Source organism: Leuciscus leuciscus, assembly GCF_965113295.1.
Source record: "Leuciscus leuciscus genome assembly, chromosome: 21".
Lineage (NCBI taxonomy): Eukaryota > Metazoa > Chordata > Actinopteri > Cypriniformes > Leuciscidae > Leuciscus > Leuciscus leuciscus.
This window is the reverse complement of record NC_138745.1, coordinates 6,058,921-6,085,422: the sequence shown is the minus strand read 5'-3', so window position 1 is coordinate 6,085,422 and position 26,502 is coordinate 6,058,921. Positions and strand designations below refer to the sequence as shown.

At 39.9% G+C, this 26,502-nt stretch overlaps 1 protein-coding gene across 1 annotated transcript in view; it reads left to right on the top strand.

Annotated features, from left to right (window-relative positions):
• LOC309485288 (uncharacterized protein) overlaps nt 1-21,043 on the top strand; it is a 31,988-nt gene extending 10,945 nt beyond the window's left edge. The window contains exons 8-31 of the mRNA XM_082152060.1: nt 569-835; nt 1,514-1,609; nt 1,714-1,846; nt 2,132-2,253; nt 2,392-2,670; nt 2,787-2,882; nt 2,980-3,115; nt 4,849-4,976; nt 5,069-5,338; nt 5,420-5,515; nt 5,707-5,842; nt 5,932-6,053; nt 6,145-6,423; nt 6,617-6,712; nt 6,852-6,984; nt 7,090-7,214; nt 7,306-7,584; nt 7,703-7,795; nt 7,905-8,040; nt 8,188-8,214; nt 8,905-9,103; nt 11,963-12,225; nt 12,337-12,482; nt 18,908-21,043. Of these exons, the coding sequence (XP_082008186.1) occupies nt 569-835; nt 1,514-1,609; nt 1,714-1,846; nt 2,132-2,253; nt 2,392-2,670; nt 2,787-2,882; nt 2,980-3,115; nt 4,849-4,976; nt 5,069-5,338; nt 5,420-5,515; nt 5,707-5,842; nt 5,932-6,053; nt 6,145-6,423; nt 6,617-6,712; nt 6,852-6,984; nt 7,090-7,214; nt 7,306-7,584; nt 7,703-7,795; nt 7,905-8,040; nt 8,188-8,214; nt 8,905-9,103; nt 11,963-12,225; nt 12,337-12,482; nt 18,908-19,261 (4,011 nt within the window). The 3' untranslated portion in view covers nt 19,262-21,043. The remainder of the gene's footprint in view (nt 1-568; nt 836-1,513; nt 1,610-1,713; nt 1,847-2,131; nt 2,254-2,391; nt 2,671-2,786; nt 2,883-2,979; nt 3,116-4,848; nt 4,977-5,068; nt 5,339-5,419; nt 5,516-5,706; nt 5,843-5,931; nt 6,054-6,144; nt 6,424-6,616; nt 6,713-6,851; nt 6,985-7,089; nt 7,215-7,305; nt 7,585-7,702; nt 7,796-7,904; nt 8,041-8,187; nt 8,215-8,904; nt 9,104-11,962; nt 12,226-12,336; nt 12,483-18,907) is intronic.
• The last annotated feature ends 5,459 nt before the right edge of the window (nt 21,044-26,502 follow it).

The window sequence follows — 26,502 nt, the reverse complement described above, 5'->3', positions numbered from 1 at the left end:
ACCCTCATGTCGTTCCAAACCCGTAAGACTTTCGTTCATCTTCGGAACACAAATTAAGATATTTTTGATGAAATCTGAGAGCTTTCTGTCCCACCATTGACAGCTACACAAAAGTTCATAAAGAGATCGCAAAACTAATCCATATAAATTGAGCGGTTTTCTGAAGAGACACGATATCTTTATATGATGAACAGATAGAATTTATTCTTTTAATGATCTTCATTTGCGTTTGAAAATGATCGAAAGTCTTACGGGTTTGAAATGACATGAGAGTGAGTAATTAATGACAGAATTAAAAAATTTTGGTAAACTATCACTTTAAGCTCAATTGCTCAATCCTTCCCAGTCTTACATGGCCGTTGTTTTTTTATGTTATATTATTTGTAATCATTTTAATTATTGTACTTTTTAAAAACTTGTATTGTAAAATTGCAAACCTCATATAATGAAATGAATATATAAAAAACAGAGCATGCACTGTACATTTGTTGAATGAAAACATAAGAGTTTCAGTCCCTGTTTTATACTGCCAAATCTCTTTTATAATATTATTTGATCTGTGCTTCAGGTTAATAACAACGGGCATTTGACATTCGATGGGCCTCTTCGAGATTATTCACCTTCGCAAGTCAACAGAGACATCATTGCTCCACTGTGGACAGACATGGACAACAGTGTCACTGGAAGCATCTCCTATCGTCAGGTCACCAGAGGCGGACTCTTACTAGCAGCCTCAAACAACATAAACCAGTATTTTCCCAATCTGATCTTCACTGCCTCATGGCTGTTCATTGCTACTTGGGATGAAGTACCATACTATAACAACGCACAATCTGTAAGCCAGCCTATATGTTAATGGAAAAGTATTTTTGAATTTTTGTGTTCTAAGCATTTAAGCAAGTATTTGTACATGTTTAATTCCAATATCTTTTGGTGTCTATAAACACAAACAGATGACATCTGTCTTTTTAAAGTTGATTGATTTGAAAGATAAAGTTTAGTTTTCTTTCTTTTTATTTCTCTAAGAATGCTGGTAATCCCATGTTAAGCCAACATATCTCCAAATTGTTCAAAAATCAAATAACCTTTAACTATAGTTGTAAAACTGACAGAGTAAAGATGTGGTCACATTTACCATTGTTCTGTGAAATTTCACTGGCAAATTCCAGTCAATCCAACAGGAATCCCCGCGATCTTGAGTGATTTTGCTCAATTTCAAGTTGGTCACGCAAATTCGATGTGATATTGGTTTGAAAGTCACCTCTGTGTGAACAGTGCTTTATACATTTTCTATAGGCCTACTGACAATATTAACCTTTTTTTACCTTTCATTTCGCTGAAATGACGCTACCCATAATTTGGGTGAAAGAAAGAGGAAAACTGATGATTATTAAAGCACATAAATGGGAGAATAAATTGCTTTTATTTAAGTTACTGCAGAATTAATCAAGTATAAAGATGGAATTACTCTCTGTCTATGAGCTATTAGGATAATTTTCTATTTCTGTTACAGAGTTCATCTTTTCAAGTTGTTTTGGTCTCTAGTGGCTCTCTGTCTTTTGTCATGATGAACTACGGGAATATCTCCTCTACGGATCAAAGGTTTCAGGTTAGAAATAATTATAACCGTATCTCTGAACTCTGGCACTAAGATAATTTTAGAAAACTTTGTGCCGCAAAGCTTTTTTGATGATGATAGATTGTTCTACTCAGGCTGGCTATGGCACAATAGACTCAACAAATGATTCCTCAATCCCTGTGTCTGATGAAAATAAGCTGTTCGACTCCAGCAATGTCAATGTCCCGGGACGCTGGGTATTTCGTGTTGATGGTGGACCTGAAGAGGGTAATCCTTTGACTCTGTGCAATGACTTTTTTGAAACCATGATCTGATCAGATCAGACCAATTACAACTTAAAAAAAGAAGCAGAAAATGTTTGTGACCAGTGTAATAAGTTTACATTTAAAGCTGCTGTAAGCTGTTGGAAAACCATGCATAAAATATCCCTGATACATTTTGTACAATTTTAATTTAGGGATTTTTGCATCTGGACTTTGTTAAAACACTCAACCATTATAACCACTAAATAATTTACAACTTAATATTAAGATGTTCCTTTTTCAATTGCAGGAATTTTTTACCTGTATGGAGATGAGGATACAAAGAACCCTGCGGAGGATTTTGGAAGTTCTCCACTGATCACTCTGGATCAGCCATTTGTCTACTTTGGGCTTGTTTATAATCAACTATACGTAAGCAGCATTGTCACATTTATGACATTGTACACTCTTAGTTTAATTGAAACAACACAAGTAGCTTTATTTTCCACACTGAGAATGTTACTTGAAAGTCCAGATGACTGAGCTTTCACTGTTTTGGTCTCATAACAGGTGAATAACAAGGGGTACTTGACTTTTGAAGAACCGTTTTACCAGTGGTATCCCTATCATTTTCCAGCATACTCGACTAGAGACATCATCGCTCCGCTGTGGACAGACATTGACATTACAGATAAAGGAACCATCTCTTACCGACAAGTAACAGATGGTCATCTCTTGAATCTGGCCTCGAGAGACATAAACCAATATTACCCCAACTTGAACTTCTCTGCCTCATGGGTTTTCATTGCAACTTGGAATAAAGTACCGTACTATGGACACAGGTGGACAGTAAGTCTCTTTTTGGTTAGATTGAAATATCAGCAGTTTCTTGCACATAAATGTGTGATAAGGAAACAGAATCCCATGTTATCTGTATTTATGTAGTAATTCCCTTCATTTTCCAGGAGTCGACCTTTCAAGTGGTTTTGGTGTCTGGCAAAAACATGTCATTCACACTCATGCATTATGGTCCTATTGCCCAAGCCGTAAATCCTGTTATGGTAAAGTAATTTGAAAAAGACACTGAAATCAAAATAAATTATTTTTATCACTATGATAAATGTAACTGAACTTTTTGTCCTGTTATTTGATTGACAGTCTGGATATGACACAAGTGATTCAACTGATTTCTTTTCAATTCCTGTTTCTGACACCACAAACCTGCCATACACAAGCAATGTTAACGTCATGGGTCGATGGATTTTTCGAACTGACACTGCATCAGAACACAATGGTACAGTAATATGATAGTAAAAAATGCATGGCATGTATTGCATATCATGTTTAATTTTCATTTACATTTATGCATTTAGCAGATGCTTTTATCCAAAGCGATTTACAAAAGGGGAACATAGAATTTATCAAAGAGCCAGCTAGAGAAGAGAAGAAATGCAGAGAAGATTTTTATGTACTGCAATCCTTGCATTGGCTTCCTGTTAAATTCAGGATTGATTTTAAAGTTCTCCTGTTTGTCTAAAACTTGCCTCCCAGTACATCTGTGATCTTATCATTCCCCACTCTCCTTCTAGAGTTCTCAGGTCTTCAGATTAACAGCTTTTAAAGGTCCCTCATTTTAATTTTAAATCGAAAGGAGATTGTGCTTTTTCCGTGGTAGGTCCCAAACTCTGGAATAGTCTCCCATTCCACGTGAGGTCCGCTCCATCAATTGGCACTTTTAAGTCTTATTTAAAAACGTATTTATTTTCTTTAGCTTTTGAATAAGTTGTGTTTGATTTGTTGTGTGGTTTTAATGTTATCGTTTTTGTAAAGCACTTTGGGGCAACGTCTGTTGTTTGAAAATGTGCTATATAAATAAAGTTGCTTGCTTGCTAATGTTGTAGAGCGCAAACCTGCATGACTGGGCCGATGATGAGATGTGGTTGGAAAAGCTCAGCTGGTCATCAAACACTACCCCCAGGTTCCTTGCTGTCCTGGCTGGTGTTAGTGTTGTGCACCCCAGTTGATGTTGTGGTCAACTGATGTGTTTGCAGGGATTACAAGGAGTCTTTGCAAGTTGAGCTGCAGATGACGCTCCTTCATCCAAGCAGAGATGTCTGAAAGGCAGGCAGAGATACGAGCTGAGACAATGTGGTCATCAGGTTTAAATGAAAGATTTAGCTATGTATCATCTGTAGTGGTAGGAGAAGCCATGTGCGTTTATGATCGTGCCCAGTGAGGTTGTGTAAATGGAGAAAAGAAGAGGAGAGAGCCCTGGACCTTGAGGCACCCCAGTAGCTGATGGGACTCAGACACCCCTCCTCTCCATGAAACCTTGAAAGATCTGCCAGTGAGGTATGACTGAAGCCATCGAAATACAGTAACCTGTGATGCCCAAGTCCGAGAGGCTGGCCAAGAGGATCTGATGGTTAACGGTGTCAAATGCCACAGAAAGGTCCAGCAGAATTAGAATAATTGACTTGGAAGAGAGGAGAATGTTCTGAATAGTCTCCCGGTGTCTTGAGGGGTTACTGATTTTGTTTTGGTAGTAGGATATCTTGGCAGAAGAAGCACTAGAGGTGAAAGAGGACAAGAGACAATGGTATATTCTCAGGTCAGCAGAGTGTTTAGTCTTGCTGCATTTCCTCTCAGCATTCCTGAGCTTGGTTTGATGGTCATGGAGACCATCTGTGACCCAGAGGCTGGAGGGTGTTGCACGTGCTGGCCAGGGGCTGAGAGGACAGATATTATCAAAGCAGGATGTTAATGTGGAGCATAGAGTGTCTGTTGCTTCAGTGACATCAAGAGAAGAGAAGTGGTTAGTGGGGGGCAGGGATGCCGAGGCCACAAAAGGAAAAGCATGAGGGAGAGCAGAGGTTACGATGAAAGGAAACCAGAAGATAGTTGTTTATTGTGTTGTTTATATGTGTTCAAAACATGTAGAACAATTTATTGAGCAGTTAAATGTTGTGAACTGCTGGGAGTTGCAAATAAAATAAAATGCTGAAAAATAAATGTGTTTGCTTTCAGGACTGTTCTATCCATTCAGAAATAGGAACAATCTTCAACAGAATGGATTTGGATTTTATGGATTTCCTGTCAGCCTATATTTGCAGACACCATTTTCTTACTTCGGGCTCACATACAGCTATATATATGTGAGGACACTCATTTATGCATTTTGACTTTTTTTAAAGCAATTTATCACTAGCCATTAAAAGTATTTGTCTGTTACTTCAAACCCATTTAGGTTTACAAAAATGGATTTCTTACTTTCAAACGGCGATTGTTTCCATCAAGACCTCGAACTCTTCCAGCTTACACAAATAGAGACTTTGTTGCTCCACTATGGACAGATATTGACAGCAGTGACTGTTACTTCCAAGAATTCATCGGTGTCCGAGTACTACAGCGAGCCACAAATGATATACGTCAATATTTTCCTCAAACAAATTTCACTGCAGACTCAGTTTTTGTTTTAACTTGGGATAATGTGAGATATTATAATACTTCAGCACAGGTAAGATTTGTTTCAATATTTGTTTTCATTTGTCTTGTGACTGATCATTTGATGGTTTTTTATTTTATTTTATTTTTTTAGAATTCCTCTTTTCAAGTACTGCTGATCTCAGGTTCTGGTTTGTCATTTATTGTATTTAATTATGGCAATATTCCTCAAACTAAGCATATTACAATGGTGAGAAAGCTTTTCAAAGTCCTGTATTTTTTTATATTAAAATGTAATAACTTTTGCAATATTCTGGACAGTTCAAATGTGTTTGTAGAGACAGTTTTACAGTAATGTGACATTTTTTTCTTGGTAGAATTAGCTATACAGCTCCTCTTATCCACAGATCTTTAACAAACATATTTTTAATCATTATTTAGGCTGGATATGACACGATTGATTCAACCAGTTATTATACAATTCCTGTGTCTAACATCGCAAACCTGAACCACTCCACAAATGTCAATGTTATGGGCCGTTGGGCTTTTCGTGTCGACACTTTGCCAGCAAAACTTGGTAATACATTTTTTCTTTCTTCTCCTGAACTTTAATACATTTTCATGTTTGTACCAAGGCCATAACATGCAATTGTATTCTTTTTCCAGATTTGTTTTATCCAACTGGCTCTCCAGTCTCTCAGAATCCCTGTCAAAGTACTGCAACCTCACCAGCTGTGCACTTGCAGTATCCTTTCTTCTACTTTGGGCGCAGATACCACAACATATATGTGAGATGTTATGTTAAACACATTACATTTGAAGTACATTGATGCATTACAAGTCATGTTGCTTCAGTTCATCTTCATATCTTTACTATAGGTCAACAATAATGGATATTTGACATTTGATGAACCATCTTATGAAAGACTCCCCAAGGCTTTCCCTGCCAACTCTACTAGAGACATTATAGCTCCATTCTGGGCAATGTTTGACTGTAGTGTCAATGGAAACATCTACTACCGCTTGGTAACTCAAGGCCGTATTCTGGACCGGGCGAGAAATGATGTCAAACAGTATTTCCCTCTGTTTGGGTTCTCAGTAAATGCAGTCTTCATTGCTACTTGGGAGAGAGTGCCCTACTTGAACAACTCCTTGACGGTGTGTAGATTGAATGGTTACACTAATCTTTAACCTAAGTTTAGTATAAATGTAGTCAGAGATTTAAATAGTTTTAAAAGGATTGCATTTATTTAGCATAATTTTGTTAAATGAGTTTTATTTATAGACAATTTATAACTGTGTTTTCTCATTGAAACCCAATGTTTTTTTTTTGTTTTTTTACTTTTCCTAGGAATCTTCCTTCCAAGTAATTCTAGTCATTTGCAGGACTCTTTCCTTTGTCATAATGAACTACGGAAATATTTCCTCAACTAACCAAAATGTTCAGGTTGGACAGAATAAGAATCTTGTTACAAATCTTTAAGAATAAGATAATAATATTAATGGCCAATGGGACCTTAAATAAATGTCTTGGTTAATAATTATCATTATTATTATTATTTTGTTTTGTTTTGTTGTTTACTCAGGCTGGCTATGACACAATAAACTCAACAAATTATTTTTCAATCCCTGTGACTGATGAAAATAAACTCTCAAACTCCAGCAATGTCGATGTGCCGGGACGATGGGCATTTCGTGTTGATGGTGGACCTGAAGAGGGTAACGTCACTGTTTAATATAAAGAATATCACATTGTTTGATAAATAGCCATAAAATATCCTCCTTCAAAACTTTAAACACTCATAATAATAATATTGGGAATAGGAATATTCTACCCATATGGAGATGTAGAGGATGAGAAAAGCCCACAGTCGGATGATGGAAGTTCTCCACCGATCCCCTTGCTGCAGCCATTTGTGTACTTTGGTCATGTATATGACAAAATATTTGTAAGAAGCATTCATTAATGACATTCATTAATGTATATCCCACACAGAGGAAGTTACTTGAAAATCCAGATCACATATTTTGATCCTACAGGTGAATAATAATGGAGACCTCACCTTTGATGAGCCACTTTACCAGTGGTATCCAGATTTTTTTCCTGCATGCTCGACTAGAGACATCATCGCTCCCCTGTGGACAGACATTAATAATAGTGAGAAAGGAACCATCTCTTACCGACAAGTAACAGATGGTCATCTCTTGAATCGGGCTTCAAGAGACATAAACCAATATTACCCCAACTTGAACTTCTCTGCCTCGTGGGTTTTTATTGCTACATGGGATAAAGTACCGTACTTTGGAAACAGAGAGGCAGTATGTTTTTTACTCAATTAGAATGCGCTTTTATTGCATAGTATTTTCATTGAACTGAATTTTTTTGGCATATCCAGAATGATGCTTGTATTAATGAGGAACTTATTGTCTCTTCCAGGAGTCGACCTTCCAAGTGGTTTTGGTGTCTGGCAAAAACCTGTCGTTTACACTCATGCATTATGATTATATCACCTCCACCTATGCTGGAGAGGTAAAGCAGTGTGGGAAATGTGTCAGTATTGATATTCAGCAGTGTGAAAAAAACACTGCTTTTAATGGATTTACTGGAGTTTTTTTCTTTGTGTTTTCTTCATTAACAGTCCGGCTATGACACAATTTGCTCTACTAATTTCTTTTTAATGACTGCTTCTGACATCACAAACCTGCCATACACAAGCAATGTCAACGTCACGGGTAGATGGGTATTTCGTGTCGACAATTCATCCAAAAGAAAAGGTATATTTGTGTATTAATGAAATGTGTCATTCGCTGTAGCTTAATTCATTTTATAATTGATGTCTCAAAACTTGCTTGTTTCTTTAAAAAGTGTGAGTAACAGAGTATAGGTATATATGTAACATCCACCTCTGTTTTGTTTTGCAGGATCTTGTGACGAAACAGACACTCAAGGTACATCATTTTACATTGACAATTTGGTTTCTAGTTAACCTCTGTTTTTCCTGAAATCACTATGCAAATAATATATCTATAACACAATGTATATTCAATCTGGACCGGCACGTTTTCCCCTCAGATTTCGGAGGAATCTGATTTTTGTATGCAAATTCCACTAAACTAAACTTTTTTTTATTAATTTTTTTACCTTTAAAAGATTATTGTCTGTGAAATACCAGGGTGCTGAAAACTCGCTGTTTTTGAATCTTTAGTATTTACGTCATTCATGTAGAAGTCTTGTTGGTGGGGTTTTCCGTCCAAAATGTCAAAATATTGACTTTTAAATCACTTAATATACTTATCAATAACTTAAGTTTTATCATTTAATTGAGACATTTATTATATATGTAACTCCTCCACCTGGGGCCTACTCACCCCGCTCTGAGCGGGCCTCAAACTCAGGTCTCTGGCGTGAGAGTCAGGCGCTCTAACATGGAGGCTAAAGACTGCAGCCTCTAGCATTTGTCGCTAGAGCGCCTATTGAGATCAGAGGAGTGAGGTTTATTCGCGCAGCGACTACTAGCTGGCCTCTTTTACATACAGTATATACATTTAAAGTCAGATTTATGTGAAATGACGCCGTCTACCGTAGTGTTGCTTGAGAAGTTCTTGGGTAAAACAACATTGTGTTTTTTGTGTTTGCAGCCTCAGATGATCCTCCCAGTGCTCAGGTGTGTGGGAGAACCACATTTAGCAACAGCAGCAGTTGGATAGAAGGAGGTCAGAACGCTTCAGATGGACTCTGGCCGTGGCAGGCTAGCCTTCTTCTGGACGGCAGACACTTCTGTGGAGGTTCTCTCATTAACAAACAGTGGGTGCTGACCGCTGCCCACTGTGTTGATAGGTAAACTCATTCAACTAAATACTTCAGCTTTCATATATGCTTTAGTAGTTTGCTTTTGAATTGAGGAATTTATTTAACCCTATACCAGGGCTATTCAATTAGCTTCATTCGAGGGCTGGTGGTGGTTTAGCTTATTTATTGAAACATTATTTATTTATTGAAAAATAAAATTTTCAATAAATAAACTAAAAAAGGTGTTGTATTTACTTGGAAATGTGGTATCCAACAGTATGCAGATATATATGACCGTAATAAATAAAAACTTATTTACAGCAGTGTACAAATATTTTCCTTGGAACAAATATATGAATTATAAAATTGGTAAGAATTATTGTATTTATAATTATTATAGGCTTAAATGAAAATATTCTGACAGCGAGACTTGGTAACCACAAGTAAAACCATGCATGGCTACTCACTCACTACCACTGTATAAAAAATGTCTAAACACAGGTAAAAACTATACACACACCTTAACAAAGAAACTGTCATAATTTCATAACAAAAAATTAATATATATTCCTCTACCCACCTACTAAATCTAATGCAATATAAATGACTATAACATAGTATTCATTATAAATATTCAACATTGCTGCCCAAACCATGGTAAATTACTACAGTACATTCATGGTAAATGTTTGTAAGGGTGGTGATTTGGGGATTTTCAGTTAACATTTGATGAACATCTGTTTTCCTCAGTCTTGTTGGGAATTTAAAACTAGTTAAATCATCGAGTGATTTGTGGTTTGTCAAATTGAAACGCTTCCCAGTTCCCACTGGATGTCGCAACACTGTTTAATAATGGTGTCCGGGAGTAAACGCTTGCTATCAGTTATCCACTGGGCCGTGCTGCGCAGTTCAAACTAGTGAAACAACTGAAAACAGCGTTATTTGTTCTCTGTTTGTTGTTACTGACCGATGAACTACTTCAGATGATTCAGTGACAGAGCGGTCCGAACAAATCCAAATCGTTTCAGACCAGTGGCGGCTGGTGAATTATATTTTAGGGGGGGCTAAACCAAACCCCTGTAGGGGGGTCTGGGGGCATCCTTCCCCAGAAGATTTTTTTTTTTTGATTTTCACATACAAACGAAGCATTCTGGTGCATTCTGACAAAATATAAAATAGTAAAGACAAAATAGAACATTTTCCTACAAAGACGAATGGGGCCGGGGAACTAAGTTTTAACTTAATTTATTTGCCTTAATTCAGCAAGATTAAAAGTGCAAATACATCAATAGAAATTGGGAATTAATACACAAGTTAACATTCTCTCTCTGTGTCTGTATGCGTGTTTGAGAGAGAGAGAGAGAGAGAGAGAGAGAGACAGAGACAATCTATTGTGTTGGTAACTTCACTCATAAAGCTATCTACAGTCAAGTATGCAAATACAGTCAAATACAATAAAATACCAATATAATATGGGCAACCTTTTATGTGTGGTTGTTCAAGACACACTGAAGGCATGATGCCACCATAGGTTTGCAAAGAACTACATACAATATGCACACTGAAGGCATGATGCCACCATAGGTTTGCAGAGAACTATATACAATATGCACACTGAAGATCTGACTCACTTGATCGAAGATATCCCCCTCGCTCTCTTTGCTCAGTTACGTATGACGCAGTTACGTATGACGAAAGCGCGTAAGTGCGAGTCCCAAATCCTCATTGAAAATTAGCCGCACCACCAGGAAAAAAGGAGGAGGGAGGTTGGGGTGCCCTCCGGACGATGGAGAAGATTGAATCCGGCCCGCCAATTGAATAGCCCTGATAGCCTACTTAATCATATTTGATATACAAATTTCTAAGGCTTCTACGTAGTCTCTGACGGATAGATCCATGTAGATCTGCTCTGACTGAAGAGACACTAGAAAGGGGCATGTCTAGTGTAAAATCACGAACCTGACTCTCCATTTCTTCCACTCCAGATAGGAGTTAAATACAATTGTTTTCTATTTTTATTTCTTATGCATATGCTGTGATTATTTTAGAATAATTTTAATTCATTTTCTGTGTAAAGCGCTTTAAATGACCATTGTGTATGAAATGTGCTATATAAGTAAAGTTGCCTTGCCTTGCCTGAATATCAACATGATCAAAAACTTTGGTAAAAATCTGTTGCACACAATCTACTACATGCCTTCTGCAATCTGACTTTTTTTTAGCAAGTAAACACCTTTTAATATAATTGTAAAAATGTCCCTTTTCAGGTCGGAGTCTTTTTGCTGTGAAACTTTTACTGATTTTTGTAAAGTAAATGTAAGAATAACTTTTGTATTCTGAGTAATTTAAATGGAAAGTGTTTACTGGACTGAAGCAACTTAGGTTTACTTGGTTTTACTTTATAATAAAGGCTTTTGAGGAGTGTCAATTTATTAATCTTTGTCAAATAAATAATCATTCAATCATCATTGTTCTGCTTTGCATTTTATGATTTACCATCACAATAAAAATAGTTATAGAGTGACAACTGATATGTATGTGCATTTTTAATTAGTCTGCATATGTAAGTAGTCTGTTATACTGTAATAAAGTTTTCATTGATTTAAATGATTAGCTATCAGAATTTAATCCTACTATCAGCAACTGCTCCAAATTGCATATTTTTACTCATTTTGAGCCTATGAGCTCCATGTTCTCAATATATCATATGAGCCATAAAGGCCTGATGTATAAAATATGATGCTGATCAAAAAATGCATATATACATTTTTTTCTTTAGATTTAAAAAATATATATCTTGTCTAAAGGGTCAATAAATCGTTCCATTTCACAAAAAAAAAAAAAAAAAAAGTCAGGCTTTACAGGGTTAAAACTCTTATTGACCACTTTCTCTGTCTATTTCTTTAGCTACGTCGGTTATGCCATCTTTTCTTTAAGTGTGGTTTTGGGGCGACAGACCCAGGATGAAGTTTTCACAGATGTGATGGCAGTTGTCAAACATCCCAGTTACAACAATGTTACAAATGACAGTGATATCGCTCTGCTCAAACTGAGATTTCCCGTCACCTTCACTGACTACATCAGACCCGTGTGTCTAGCAGCTGATCACAGTGTGTTTAACAACGGCACAGACAGCTGGATCACTGGATGGGGAGACATTAGTGAAGGAGGTGAGAATTCATTCCTGTTTAACTTAGTTACATTAAACTCAACACAAAACACCTTTCATAATCCAATTCAAAACAGGATAGAGTAAATAACTTCTCATGTTTTTCCTACAGTGTCCCTCCCATCCCCTGATGTTCTACAGGAAGTGGAGGTTGCTATAATTGGTAATAGACAGTGCAACTGTCTCTATGGAGTTGGAAATATAACAGACAACATGATCTGTGCTGGTCTACTGGAAGGAGGCAAGGACTCATGTCAGGTACACAAATCCTGTTCAGTTCACTTAGTGTCACAAAACGTCTTGTTACTGTTGCAACCTCCGTTCCCTGATGGAGGGAACGAGACGTTGTGTCGATGTAGTGACACTAGGGGTCGCCTTTGGGAGCCCCAAACACCTCTAATGCTTCAGACAAGGCCAATGAGAATTGGCGAGTGGAATCTGCATGACTCTCCTCCGGACCTACAGTTATAAAAGGAGGTGGCTTGCACCACTCATTCAGGTTTGTACTGAAGAGCCGAGACAGTGTCTTAGCCAATTCAGCGGGTAGTTCAGTGTTGTGATAGGAGAGACACAATGTCTCTTTCCCTCCATCAGGGAGCGGAGGTACAGTAACAACAGTAACCAAGACGTATCTGTCACTCACTCAACATTGTGTCGATGTAGTGACACTAGGGGTTTGTTCACTAAACCCCACAACCAGTTGAACTGTGTTACGAGTCCCTAATAACAAAGTGCACAACGGCCATACATAGCCTTTTCTGTTTTGTGTGTGTGTGTGTTTTTAATTTTTTTTTATGAAAGATAAAACTCAAAGCTATGCAGACCAGAAGCTTTTTGCACTGGGGAAAGTGTTATTTTTCCAACCCAGGAAAATAAGAACACTGCAGAGACCACATCCTGCTAAAGGGAGGTTAACGTGTAGAATAGGTCACATGGATTTACCTAGCGGGAAGTACCACATGTGAAAATATATCTCTGTGGTGGGTCCTGTCTGAGAAGGGGGAGCTGTACATATGTTCAGAAGAATTATATGTAAGATATATATATATATATTAGGGGTGTAACGATTCGTTTTAACAATGATTCGATTCGATTCACGATTCATGGTTGTCGATACGATTCAAGGACGATATTGGTTCATTTAGAACGATAAGATCCGAACGATTCAGTGACTTGAAATCGATTCAGTGACTTTTTAGCCAAAAATTATTGTAAGTGAATCAGGTATCAATTAATTATGGATATAAACAAACAAGTAAAACACAAATTAATGTCAAATGCATTCACATTTTATTTGAATAGGTAGGACTGAACGATTATGACAAAAATTATAATTGTTGATTATTCCCTTGAAATTGTAATTGTGATTATTAATTACGATTATCACAACATTGAATGATGTTTTGAATAGTTTGGCTATGGGACCCACATTTCCCCATGGTCATCAAGCTGCGACCCACCTTTTTAGGAATTATATAAGCCTATTATAATACATTTGTTTACACAAAAATTGTTGACACACAAGTTCTGTCCCCCTTTACTTAACATACAAAGTGTAAGAATATGACAAATACTGATAGACAGTAGGCACTGCGAGGTTAAGCTATTAAATAGCAGTCCCAAACAAGTTTTTGTTAATACAATCTTGGTATGAGCCACCACAGTCATATAAAAATATACAAAATAACCAGTAAGTGGCATTTTGTTATGGAAACAAACAACAATTAGGCTACCATGGTGATACACAATACTTAGAAGCACTGGTAAAGAAACATGGAAACTGCTCCTGATAAATAGCAACACACATGGCGTAACTTACCAATAACGTAATTGATTGGTATTTTACTTTTATTTCTTAACTTACTAATTTACGACGTTGCATTCTCGTATGACTTTAGTGAAGTGATACAGCGCGCTCCGCCGCATTTGCGCGTGCAGTTGAAGAGTGTGCGCTCCTGCAGTAGCCTATAGCTAGGGTGACCATATTCCAGGTCATGTCCGGCCGGGATTTCGAGATCGCCCAAAATATCCGCGATTCGGCTTTTGCTTTCTCGTCGCCATTCATTTTGTTTACATGTACACCTTTTGATTCAGTAGTACTGAATTACTTCCGATTGGTTAATCTGAATGTAGTGTTTACATGAACACTAAACAAGTGATCGGTTGATGTGCGTTCTAGCATTGCTAAGAAAATTCCTGTGTTTTCGTCTCGATCGGGATCCGTGTGAAGCAGAATGCATGACCTGCAAAGCTGGCACGTACGTGTCAGTGTCAAATAACGTAATAATGTAAACATAATGAATGGTGACTGTAGAAAGCAAAAGTCGAATCCCGGGCATTTTGGGCGATCTCGAAATCCTGGCCAGATATGTCCTGGTTAAACAGGACGTATGGTCACCCTACTATAGCGGCTGAGAGGACAGGAAAGTCCGTTTTTCTGAGGTGAGAGACTTTGCGCTGCTTGACTGTTGTCGCGCTGCTGCTGGCGCGTCACGCATGGCGACGACGACACAGATAGGCAGACTGAATTGAGTAACGTTTAACGCCTTTATCATTAAATGTGCAAAGAAAAAACATCCATATAAAGTCTAACGTGCTTAAATCCAATGCGCTATTTCCTAGTATCGATACAATCGATTCATTACCTTTTAAAACGATATTAGATCGATATATGTCGTCCGGAAGGCCAACTTGCCGAGCACAGATCGGTCCAGTTGGATCGTAGGAATATAAATCGATACATCGATGTAGTTGATGAATCGTTACACCCCTAATATATATATTATATATAAGCGAGCAAAGCGCGCTCCCTTTAATATAATCTCTATAGCTTTCAATCAGATGCAGCGTGATTGGCTGCTCAGCACTGCAAACCGTGCAGTAAGAAGCCTTTAAAGGGACACCCGCATGGAGGACTCTGATCCATGCCATGTTTTGGTGATGATCTATTGGATTTGACCGCTATTTCTGAAGCAGTTTTCTGAAACTTATGCATGCAATTTCGCTGTTGGAATAATGTGTGTATATAGTTGTTATGAAAGTAGACACAGACAAGAAGGATGGAAGTGAACAGGGTGTTTATTGACAGCAGAATGAGAGAAGTGATGACTGGTGGATGAAGAGATGGACGATGGGTTGGATTGGATGCTGGAGAGGGAATCCTGGAGACACACAGGGTGAGGCACTGCAGAATCACTGGGGAATCACTGGGGAAGTGTCCACCTCGTATGGAAACGAGATCAGACAATGAACTGAGGTGATGAGGGTGATGATGAGGTCAGAGTCCTGCACTGGTCCGATTTTGTAAATCCGCATCCGCCCGTACCCGCAGTGCTTAAAGCCACATCCGACCCGTTTTCCGACAGCAGCACTAATTAAAATCCGCACCCGACCCGACCCGCTTAAAATAAAACCGACCACCCGACCCGCAACCGAAATAAAATCAGTTTAGACTATCACATTATAGACACACTTACAAAAATGTTTATTGCCAGGTCATACAGAAGTTATTACTCGACCATTAACACAAGGACAACTTCAGCCGAAGCTGTCAAAATGCCGGTACATGAAGAACATGGCTAACGTTACCACAAAACTGAGTAGCCTTATAACATTTTACCAATCAAACAGACGCGGCTACAACACTATATCTGCCACGCAACTGACAATTTTGGGTTCAAACATGCCCTGCACACCACACATACTTAACAGTGTTAAATTTGAAAAATACTGTTCGATAGAACTGCTTGGTTTGTTACCACAGTTCTCTGCGTGCTTCCTCAGCGATGAAGTTCCACATTTGCGGCTTTCCAACACGAAAATGCATGCAGCAAAGCCTTTCACAATATTGTTTTCTTCAGATAACTCCAAATTTCTCCCACACACTGGACTTTTGGATTTTTGATGACGTATTGTCAACAACTTTACCATCTCCACTAGCTATTCTTGTCTTCAACTCCTCAGCATCCATCTCGACGACTGCAAGCAGATTGCGCGCGCGGTTATGATGAATTTTTAAAAGTGAAAGTAGGTATAGAGACTCCTGGGAGGGCGTAGGCAAAAATAAACTGATGTGGATTTTAAATTATTTTATCACCTTGAAATACAGGCATATTTTTGTAGATGTGTTCCTAAAAATATGCATATATTTTTACGTTTGCACGTGATTGTTTTAAACCCATGTTCAGACCCGTGTTTAGCCCGTGCCCGACCCGCACCCGTATCCGACACAGTTGGATATTTTTCACCCGTTTGAGCAAAATTTGCGGGTACCCGAACTCGTGCAGGACTCCCAGGAGAGGGAGTGTGTTGTGATTGCAAAGTGAAGGAACCTGACAGACCGGTAACAGAGCAGCAGCCATCTTGAACGAGGGCTCTGGCGTGTCGGCAGCCATCTTAGCAGAGGGCTCTGGAACGGCGGTCATGATGGGACGAGGCTCTGGGGCGACAGGGATGGAAAGGGGGCCCAAAACTGCTTCTTCCTCAGGATCGTCCAGACCAATCCAAAAAAGCCCAATCCAAACCAATCCATTGTGATTTGTTAGAAAATGTTAACCACGTTTCCAAACTCAGCATGAGGGTACCAAGGGAACAACATCATTTTTGTACGCAATGTACTAGTGGTGGATTCATCGTGGCACCCTTGCCCAAGGTAAAGGCATCAACCTCAACAATGAAAGTCTTTTCAACTGTTTGAAGGCGTGGGTGACCAGGACAGAGACTTGGGCTTGATCTTGAGGAGGGAAGTCAGAGGAGCTGTGATTTGGCTGTAATTTTGAATGAATTGTTGGTAGAAGTTGTCAAACCCAAGGAAATGCTGAAGATCTTTGATGATGATAGGTTCTGGCCAGGATTGGACCGCTTCCACCTTTCCCTTGTCCATCTTGATGCCTTCTGCACTAATGATGTAACTGAGGAACTGGGTGGAGCTCTGGTGGGACGAACACTTCTCAGCCTTGAGGAAGATATGGTATTCCCTCAGCTTGTCAAGCACTATTTGAACATGGTGGCAATGTTCGGGCTCGTTGCAGGAGTATACCAGGATGTCATTAGTGTTGACCAGAAACAAAATGATGGAGGTACTCCCAGAACAGGTGAGAAGTTGCAAGAGATTGACACAGTGCTTGATGATGCCTCTCCCTGGCTTGATGAAAACCAGTGGTTTTCCAATTGTGGATTGGATAAAGTACTCAGACTAGCAGGGTTCCTTTCGGAGCTGCAGCTTTTGGCTGCTGTGGTGTCACCTAACGGGCCATCCGAAAACTTCATGGAAATGAGTGTAGAATTAATCCAACAACAGTGCGTGACGGGACTACCCTGATTCCATATGGATTCTGCCCATTGTAGAGCTCTGCCAGTGAATAATTAAAGGGTGAAGAATATTTTTGCTCTATCAGTAGCAAACCACTGGATTGTCCACGGGACTAGTGGTGTAAACCGGTGACAAAATGGTTCTAGGAAGCGTGACATCATGGTTGTCAGTTGTGCTCTGTGACTGTAAGGCAGCAGAAGTAAAATATCAACAAGTTCTTGAAATGGATCATTTTGATTAGTTCCACCTGAATTAGTCTTCATGTCTGTATGATGACTTGGAAGACTTAATCAAGGTAACAACACTGCAGATACAACATTAACATCCAGCAGGCAAGTAGCGAGGTATATGTGTGTGTCTCTATGTGTGTGTGTATGTATATATATATATATATATATATATATATATATAAATAAATAAATGTAATGTTTTTTTTTTATTTTAATATAAAGGTACAAATAAAGCAACAGCAACAATAATAGCAAATAAATTATTTATTTATTTTAAATGGGCAAACATAGGTAAAGCATGTGAAAAATTGGTTTAAAAATTGTTACAGGGAGAACTTTACATAAGAGTCATTTATAAATACATAAATTCAGAAAGGGCTGCCACACAGTATGAAATCGACGATATGAGTTGAGCTCACATGAACGCATACAATCATTTATTGTGATGCAAAAAGTCCAAAGTTTTCCAGTTCAAGAGCACAATTTTTTGCAAGGATCATATCCAGCAGTAATTTGCAGGTTATGATCAGGCTTAACAACCGTTAAATTTTTTTGCAAAAATAAAATAAAAAATGATACGATACATTACACATTTCTGGACAAAACCAAAACATCTGAGACAGAGCGCCGTCTGCCATATATTTTAATGGTTTTGAAAGAAGTCTCTTCTGCTCACCATGGCTGCATTTATTTGATCAAAAATACAGTAAAAAATTGTAATACTCAGAAATATTATTACAATTTAAAATAACTGCTTTCTGTTTGAATATTTTAAAAATGTAATTTATTCCTGTGATGAAAAGATGAATTTTCAGATTCATTACTCCAGTCTTCAGTGTCACATGATCCTTCAGATATCTTTTTAATATGCTGATTTTCTGCTCAAGAAACATTTCTTAGTATCAATAGTGAGATTTTTCATTTTTTGGGGGAAATCGTGATACATTTTTTAAAGATTCTTTTAAAAGAATATATATTGTATTTACTGTCACTGTTGATCAATTTAATATGTCCTTGCTGAATGAAAGAAATTAAATTAATGAAAGAAAGAAATTAATTTCTTTAAACAAATCTTACTGACCCCAATCTCTTGAACAGTGTATGTCTCTTTCTAAAATGATTGCATTGATTTGTATTTTCAGGGTGATTCAGGAGGTCCGATGGTGAGCAGGCAGAGCTCTGTATGGGTCCAGTCCGGTGTCGTTAGCTTTGGGATTGGCTGTGCTGAGAATGCGTTGGAATATCCCGGTGTTTACACCAGAGTATCCCGCTATCAGGAATGGATCACATCCTTTGTGTGCAGCGATCCTCCAGGTTTTGTGCAGTTTACCTCCGCTGGAACAGATTCTGACAACAGTTACACCTGCCCTGGTCTTCGTTCCTCATCAGTGGATATAGAATCTAAAATTCAATCTTCAGCAACATCTCTTCCACAAAATTCTTTGCTATCATATTTTCTGTCGCTTATAGCAACACCTTTCTTATTTTATTTGTAAAGATACACCACTAAAGATAAACTCAAAAGTTTGGGGTCAGTAAGATTTCATTTAGATTTTTTTAAAGAAATGAATACTTTTATTCAGCAAGACAGCATCAAAAGTGACGGTAAAGGCATTTCAAATGTTACAAAAAATTATATTTCAAATAAATGCATCTTTATATCCATCAAAGAATGGAATCACAGGAATGTAAATTACATTTGAATATATATGACAATAGAAAGCAATTATTTTATATTGTAATAATATCACAATATTACTGTTTTTACAGTATTTTTAATCCAAAAAAATGCAGCCTTGGTGGGCATACGAGACTTCTTTCAAAAACATGTTAAAAATCATATTAACCCCAAACTTTTGAATGGTATAGTGCATGTACAAAAATAGACAACAAAGTGATGATAACATAAGTGATATGTGCTCAGTCAATTGCACTGGTGTAAACAGTTTTGATCTCACAATAATTTGTTTTGTTTTTCATCAATCTGACACAATTTTAATAATTCCCTGAATTTTAAATTGAATTCATAACTTCCATTCTGCATCCCATCAATTTCTATATATTGTGGAATGATAATTTGTTATATTTTACTGCGGTAGATGCATGTTATGTTTCTCAAATCACAAAAACATTTATTTTACTGGATATTGATGTTGCAACATAGTTTGTCACTATCAGTTTCGTAATCTGTTGATGTTTTATATATCTTTACACCCCATAATAGCTTTTGGTTGTACTTTATTTTAATGTGTCCCTGTTACAGTGTAATTACATATTTAAGTACTGAGTAATATTAATTAACTACATGTACTTATTATAGGGTTAGGTTAGGGTTAGTTGCATGTGCCTAATTTATAGATCTTACTATAGTAAATACATGTAACGTGTAACAAGGACATGGCAAAATAAAGGGTTACCTAGGCAATAGTAAACATCACAGTGACATCACATATGGACAGTAGAATCAATGCTTTTTCGGTTAATTAAGTGTTTTTGTCTGTTTTTAAGGAAGTGCTGTTGTACTGTTAGTCTGACTTCTGGATGGGCTGATAGACTTTTGTTGCATTGTGGCACGAAATTATTGTTATCTTTATCTCTCTGTAACCTTTCATTGGGTGTAAACCTTAAATAAAATGTATAATACATTTACAACACACTTTTCAAATGATATGTACAATGACAATATTATAATACACTTATTAGAAATTATAATTTCATTGTGGTTGTGGTGATATACTGCCTATAACGGGCATTATTTCTTTTTTTCTTTTTTCTTTTAAAATGCTGAGTGTGAATTGGGTTTCTAACATTAAGATCTTGAGGAAGATCTCAGAATTGAATGTTATTCCTAAAAATGTGTCTTTATGCAATAGTTGGCAAAAAAAGAAAATGCAAGGAACAGATTTTTTGGATTTCTTTAATGTGGGACAGCCATTAGTTCCACAAGTTGTCTAGTGAGATTGATCTGTTTGAGTGTAATTTCCATTTCTTACAATATCAAAAATATAACAGTCTAGAATAGTCTTATGACATATTGAGTAATCAACTGAACTTCTAACCTTTTCCATTTTTTTTAATGATTTGAGATCTAAGTTGCTCAGAAGGGTTTGCATATGAAGAACCAATCAAATTGTAGGGAAATTCTGTAATGTATCCTGTCACTTTTGCCATGCTCGTATTCTATAAAAACTGTTGTATTCTTTTTTGATTCTCTCTGATATTTGTCTGAGATCCTCCGGCCGTGATTAAATCATATTCAAAGGCATTGTCTGTCTGTCTGGTTATTATTGCTGCAGCAAGTCAGTTAGTGGAACAAGTTACAGGTTACAGGTTAGTGAGACATACAACTAGGAACTACATGCAACTAGGCCAGACAGGCAAACAGAACATAGTGAAAACTAAATCAAAATGGAACATACACGTGACAATAGCTGGATTTCCATCCAAACGTGAAGCGAGTCTCTTCAAAGTTTGTACAAAAAAAGAAAAAAAAAAGAAACAACAAAAAAAGAAAGAAAAAAGAAACGTGAATTACAGTAGGTGCGTTCTTTTACGAGAGGTTTTCTCGTATTGCGTAAGTTAGCTTACGCTACGGGTAAAGTCATCTTTTCTCGAGATATGAAGCCAAAAAATGATCCTTAATTTTAATTCATTGTCAACGCAGTGCAGCAGCTAGCAGACCTAGAGCAGGCTATCTAGCGCGCTCATTGGCTGCTCCGCTGCAACTGCAGCAGCCTACCAGTGAGCCTGGCGTGACGTCACAGCCCGCCAGAATGGGGGTGGCTTAGCGTATAAAAGGAAGGCTCGGAGGCTGATACACTGATTTTCGTCTCTTCAGCGAAGCTCTCTGCATCGCTGGATCTCTGAGAGATCTTCTTCGCGGCCTTCAGCCATCCGTGCCTGCTACGCTATCCGGCGTCATATCCTTTTACTGCTGTGTGTGTGTTCGCCGCTGCGACACATACTCTCGCTTCTAAAAGAGAAATTTCCTACGAGGCGTTGTTTCAAATGCCTCGCACCACTCCCCGCTCTCTCTCTCTCCCTCTGTTCGAGCCGCGCAACTGCGCCGTTCACAAGGGATGTCAGAGATGCGGACGATTACGGGGCTCCCTCTCTCCCTCTGTTCGAGCCGCGCAAACTGCGCCGCTCACAAGGGATCGCAGAAGCGGACGGTCACGGGGCTAGTTTTTCTTTACGTTACAAGAAAGCTACCGCCCCCCGCGCCCGTCACTCACCGGCGAAAGGAGAAACGCAAGTGTGTGAGTCCCGCCGAGGCTGACTGACCGCCATTTCTCACATATTTCTCAGTCCCCTCCCAAGTTCAGGCGACTGGTAATATCAATACTGCAGTAAACGAGCCTGTTACAGTACACGCACGCCTGCAAAACATGATGACGCTCTCTGGCTACTCGCCCCGCTTCTCGCGCTCTCTCCCTTTGCTTGTGCCGCGCAAACTGCGCCGTTCTCAAGGGATGTCAGAGCGGACGGTCACGAGCAATGTTCAGCACCCCGCATGCCTCACTCACCGGCGAAAGGAGGAGAGAGAGTGTTTGTAGCCCCGCTGAGGCCGGGCCAACCTCCAATTCTCACACATTTCTCAGTCCCCTCTGAGTTCAGGCGGCTGGAAATATTAATATTGCAGTAAACGAACCTGTTATAATACACGCACGCCTGCAAGCTAACGCCGACACGAAACATGACGACGCTCTCTCATATGCTTGCGCGAACCAATAGCCTACGTATTCTCCCCCTGTGGCTCAGTGGCAGAATCTTAGGCTTTCGCGCCAGAGACCTGTGTTCGATTCCGGCTCTGGCGGCAAAATGCTGTTTGCTGTTCGCTGCTCCGAGCTCGCAGCCAGCTTCTCACATGCAGAAAGTGAACCCGCCCCTATGATGGTGCTCGAGTAATTATGAGAGTCTAAACATATGAGCCTTCAAAGCATTTTGTGCTGTCAGTCACCTAAAAAGGCGACTGCAGATGTGTATTTTGCAGCCAACGAGTCAGTTACACAACTCGCTCGCCTGCACATAAATCTGAAAAAGAGTATTAATTCTGGTTATTCAGCTCACGCCGACGGTGTTTTGAGTGTAAAAAATGTGCCCACAGCCCAGTGCTCACCCCTACACACAAGCACGATCTCCCCTGTGTCTCTCACAGAGCTCACTCTCACAAAGTGGGCATGCGCCGCTCGAGTGATAAGCGTAGGAATTGTGCCCACGAGTCAGTGCTCACACTTACCCACTGCCCGCTCTGTCACACAGCTGCCGGGGGTTAGATCACATAAAGCTCCCCAACACTGGCCGTGTTATGAATGTAAGCCCTGTGCCCGCCCACGAGCGCTCACACTTACTGATAAACACATTAACACCCACGCCGCTCTCGCGTCACGGGTTTCTCACTGCAAAATTCAAAAATCATTGAGTGCTGTCCAGCCAGTTATCGCTATCAGCGAGCTCCCGTTCCCCAGCATCGACAGTGCGCGCACCGTGCAAATTTCTCTGCTACGAGTTCCCTATCCCGCGCAGTGCAGCGGCCGGGACCCAGAGGCCATTCGACCCCTAGCTATGCATGCGGAAGCGTGGGAAGCTATCCCGGGCGTGTCAGAATGGGTGCTGAACATTGTGAAACGGGGCTATTCACTGCAGTTCGCTCGCCGCCCCCTGCGCTTTCGAGCACGGACCGAGACGAGAGTGAATACAGAAGCAGCCCATCTGCTTCGTACAGAAATAGCGAAACTATGGTGCAAGGGGGCGATAGAACGAGTTATTTTTTGACAGCCGTTATTTCCTCGTTCCCAAGAAGGACGGAGCCCTCAGACCTATATTAGATCTGAGATATTTGAACAAAGCTCTCATGAGACGGCCGTTCAAAATGCTCACAACCAGACAAATCCTCGCGCAATTTCGCCCGAGGGACTGGTTTATTTCTCTCGATCTGAAAGACGCATACCTTCAGATTCAGATTATACCCCGTCACAGGCCATTCTTGAGATTCGCCTTCGACGGTCAGGTAAATCAATACACCGTCCTCCCGTTCGGCCTGTCATTGGCACCCCGTACATTCACGAAGTGCATGGACTCGGCCCTCGCTCCCCTGAGAACACAGGGCATGCGAATTTTTAACTATTTGGACGAACTGGCTGATACTGGCGCAGTCAGAGGAAGAACTCATATCCCACAGACTAGCGCTCTCAGCCATCTGAAAAGCTTGGGTCTCTCGGTCAACTGGACCAAGAGCTCATTAACGCCCAGTCAGTCAATCTCTTTTTTGGGAATAGAACTGGACTCGGTGGCTATGACGGCCAGACTGTCGACACAGCGCGCGCGCCGTATTCGACATCTCGCCGCGTCTTTTCAGAAAGGCAGGTGTTTCCCCCTGAAAACATTTCAGATGATGTTGGGCCACATGGCTTCAGCTGCAGCGGTGCTTCAGCTGGGCTTACTGCGCATGCGCCCGCTTCAGCGCTGGCTGAAAGCGAGAGTGCCCCGCAGAGCGTGGACTGCCGGCGGCTCGCGAGTCAGTGTGAATCAGGGCTGCGTCTCAGCCCTGCAGCCCTGGCTTGCGACCGAATGGTACCAACGGGGAGTTACAATGGGAGTTATCTCGCACCGGAAAATGATCTCGACAGATGCCTCCAACCTAGGTTGGGGGGCGCTTCTCGAGGGCAGACCGGTCTATGGCCTCTGGTCAGACCGGGAGAAATGCCAGACATGGTTCCCGGAATTAATGCGGCTGGCAGACACAGCCCCATGGCCGATCCCGGTGAGAAGAGACCTTCTCTCTCAAGTCCACGGTTCGATCTGGCATCCTCATCCAGAGCGCTGGTCTCTGCATGTGTGGATAATCAACGGATACCCGCTGATTTGCCAAAAAAGGGTCGTGAACACAATCACGCCGTCTAGAGCCCCCTCTATGAGACGGCTCTATGCGTCAAAATGGTCTGTGTTTAACAAGTGGTGCACGGGGAAAAATCTAGACCCACAAACGTGTGGGGTTTCGTGGGTTCTGTGCTTCCTTCAAGAGCTGCTGGACGCGGGCAGGTCCCCCCTCCACGCTCAAAGTTTATGTTGCGACTATTGTAGCGTTCGCCGACTCGGCGCGCGGCCGCACATTAGGAAGGAATGAATTCATCATCCACTTCCCCAGAGGAGCCAGGAGGATGAATCCCCCCCGGCCCCCCTCGGTTCCGATTTGGGATTTGTCTTTGGTCCTAGAGGCCCCGAAAGCTCATCCCTTCGAACCCTTAGACACTGGGGATCTGAAATACCTCACGTTCAAAACCGTTTTTTGATAGCTTTGTCCTCAGTAAACGCGTGGGTGACTTATACGCGTTATCAGTTAACGCGGCGTGTCTCGAGTTCGGACCTAATGATTCAAAAGTCATTCTCAAACCGAGACATGGTTATGTCCCCAAAGTGATGGGCACTCCTTTCAGAGCACAGGTCATTTCTCTCTCAGCCCTACCGGCATCCGGCAGCGAGGTTGATAGTAACCTCCTCTGCCCTGTCAGACTAACCAGAGTTTAAATGCGGGCCATGTTTTTAAAGTTATATAGTTCTCCACACCAGTCTCCCAGGTGTGAGGTGTAGTCAGATTGCTTTCAGCATGTAGTTCTTCAAAGTTTGCCTGAAGCTGTTCATCTCCACATGTACTAAGAGTAGCTTCAATGAAAAACTGGTTTCAAGTCTTCCTCTGAGACACGAAATCTGCATTCTCTCCCATTAAACCTTTAAGTAAAAGAGGAAAAAGTTTGGTGTGAAAACTAAAGGTACAGCAATAAAGGTTAATTTGTATTTAATTATAAATTCTATCTTTGCCCCAAAATAAAACTGTCTACTAAACCTCGTCAGTCCAAAGTTGAATGACTTTCTTCTGTGGAATAGAATGTTAGCCACAATCTCCTTTCACTTTAATTTGACAGAAGAACACTGAATGAAAGTAAACGGTGAGTGAGACTAACATTGTGTATACTATCAAAAAAAATGTGTTATATGTAAGTAAGCCATATGACTTTGGAACAACATTAGGGTGAGTGAATGATGGGAGAGTTTGAAGTTGTGTTAACTATCATTTTAACAATTCCATTACAAAAATGCAAATAAGTTAAATATTTAATATAGTTATATACCGACCTGTGTGGAAGACCGTAGATTGCATCTGGTTTACCAGAAGGACAGCGAGACTGTTTAAAGGCACACTAAACAAGATTTGTACCTTAATATAACAGCTTCGAAATCATTTCGATGGTAAACAAACTCGTAGTGGGGCGTTGCTTTACGGCACGACGTCACATTCATCAACAACATATGAAGCAGCCTCTATGGAAGACACTAGCACGCATTTCAGACGTGAATCAGAGTCGACGAAGAAAGCGCGGTCAGAAGAGTGCAGAGACGGCTCTGCGTGAGTGGTATTTACGACAGTAACGTTAAACACAAGTACTCTACAGCGACTCTAGGGGTCAATGTTTGACAAAAACGGAAACTGCATAGTGTGCCTTTAACTGCCCTAATGGTGTGAGTGTTCTTTGCATTCATTAAAGGGTAACTCTCGCCAAAATTGAACCTAGGCTCTTTTTGTTAATCTACCCGAGTCAAACTTTCATGTAAAAGCATAAATAGAATGGAAACGCCACTTTTAAGATTGACTGTATTTTCGTTTTAGGTCAAAATGCCTTTTGAATGGGAGTGCATGGGGCACTACTATGATAGCATCAAAATCGCTATTTTTAAAACA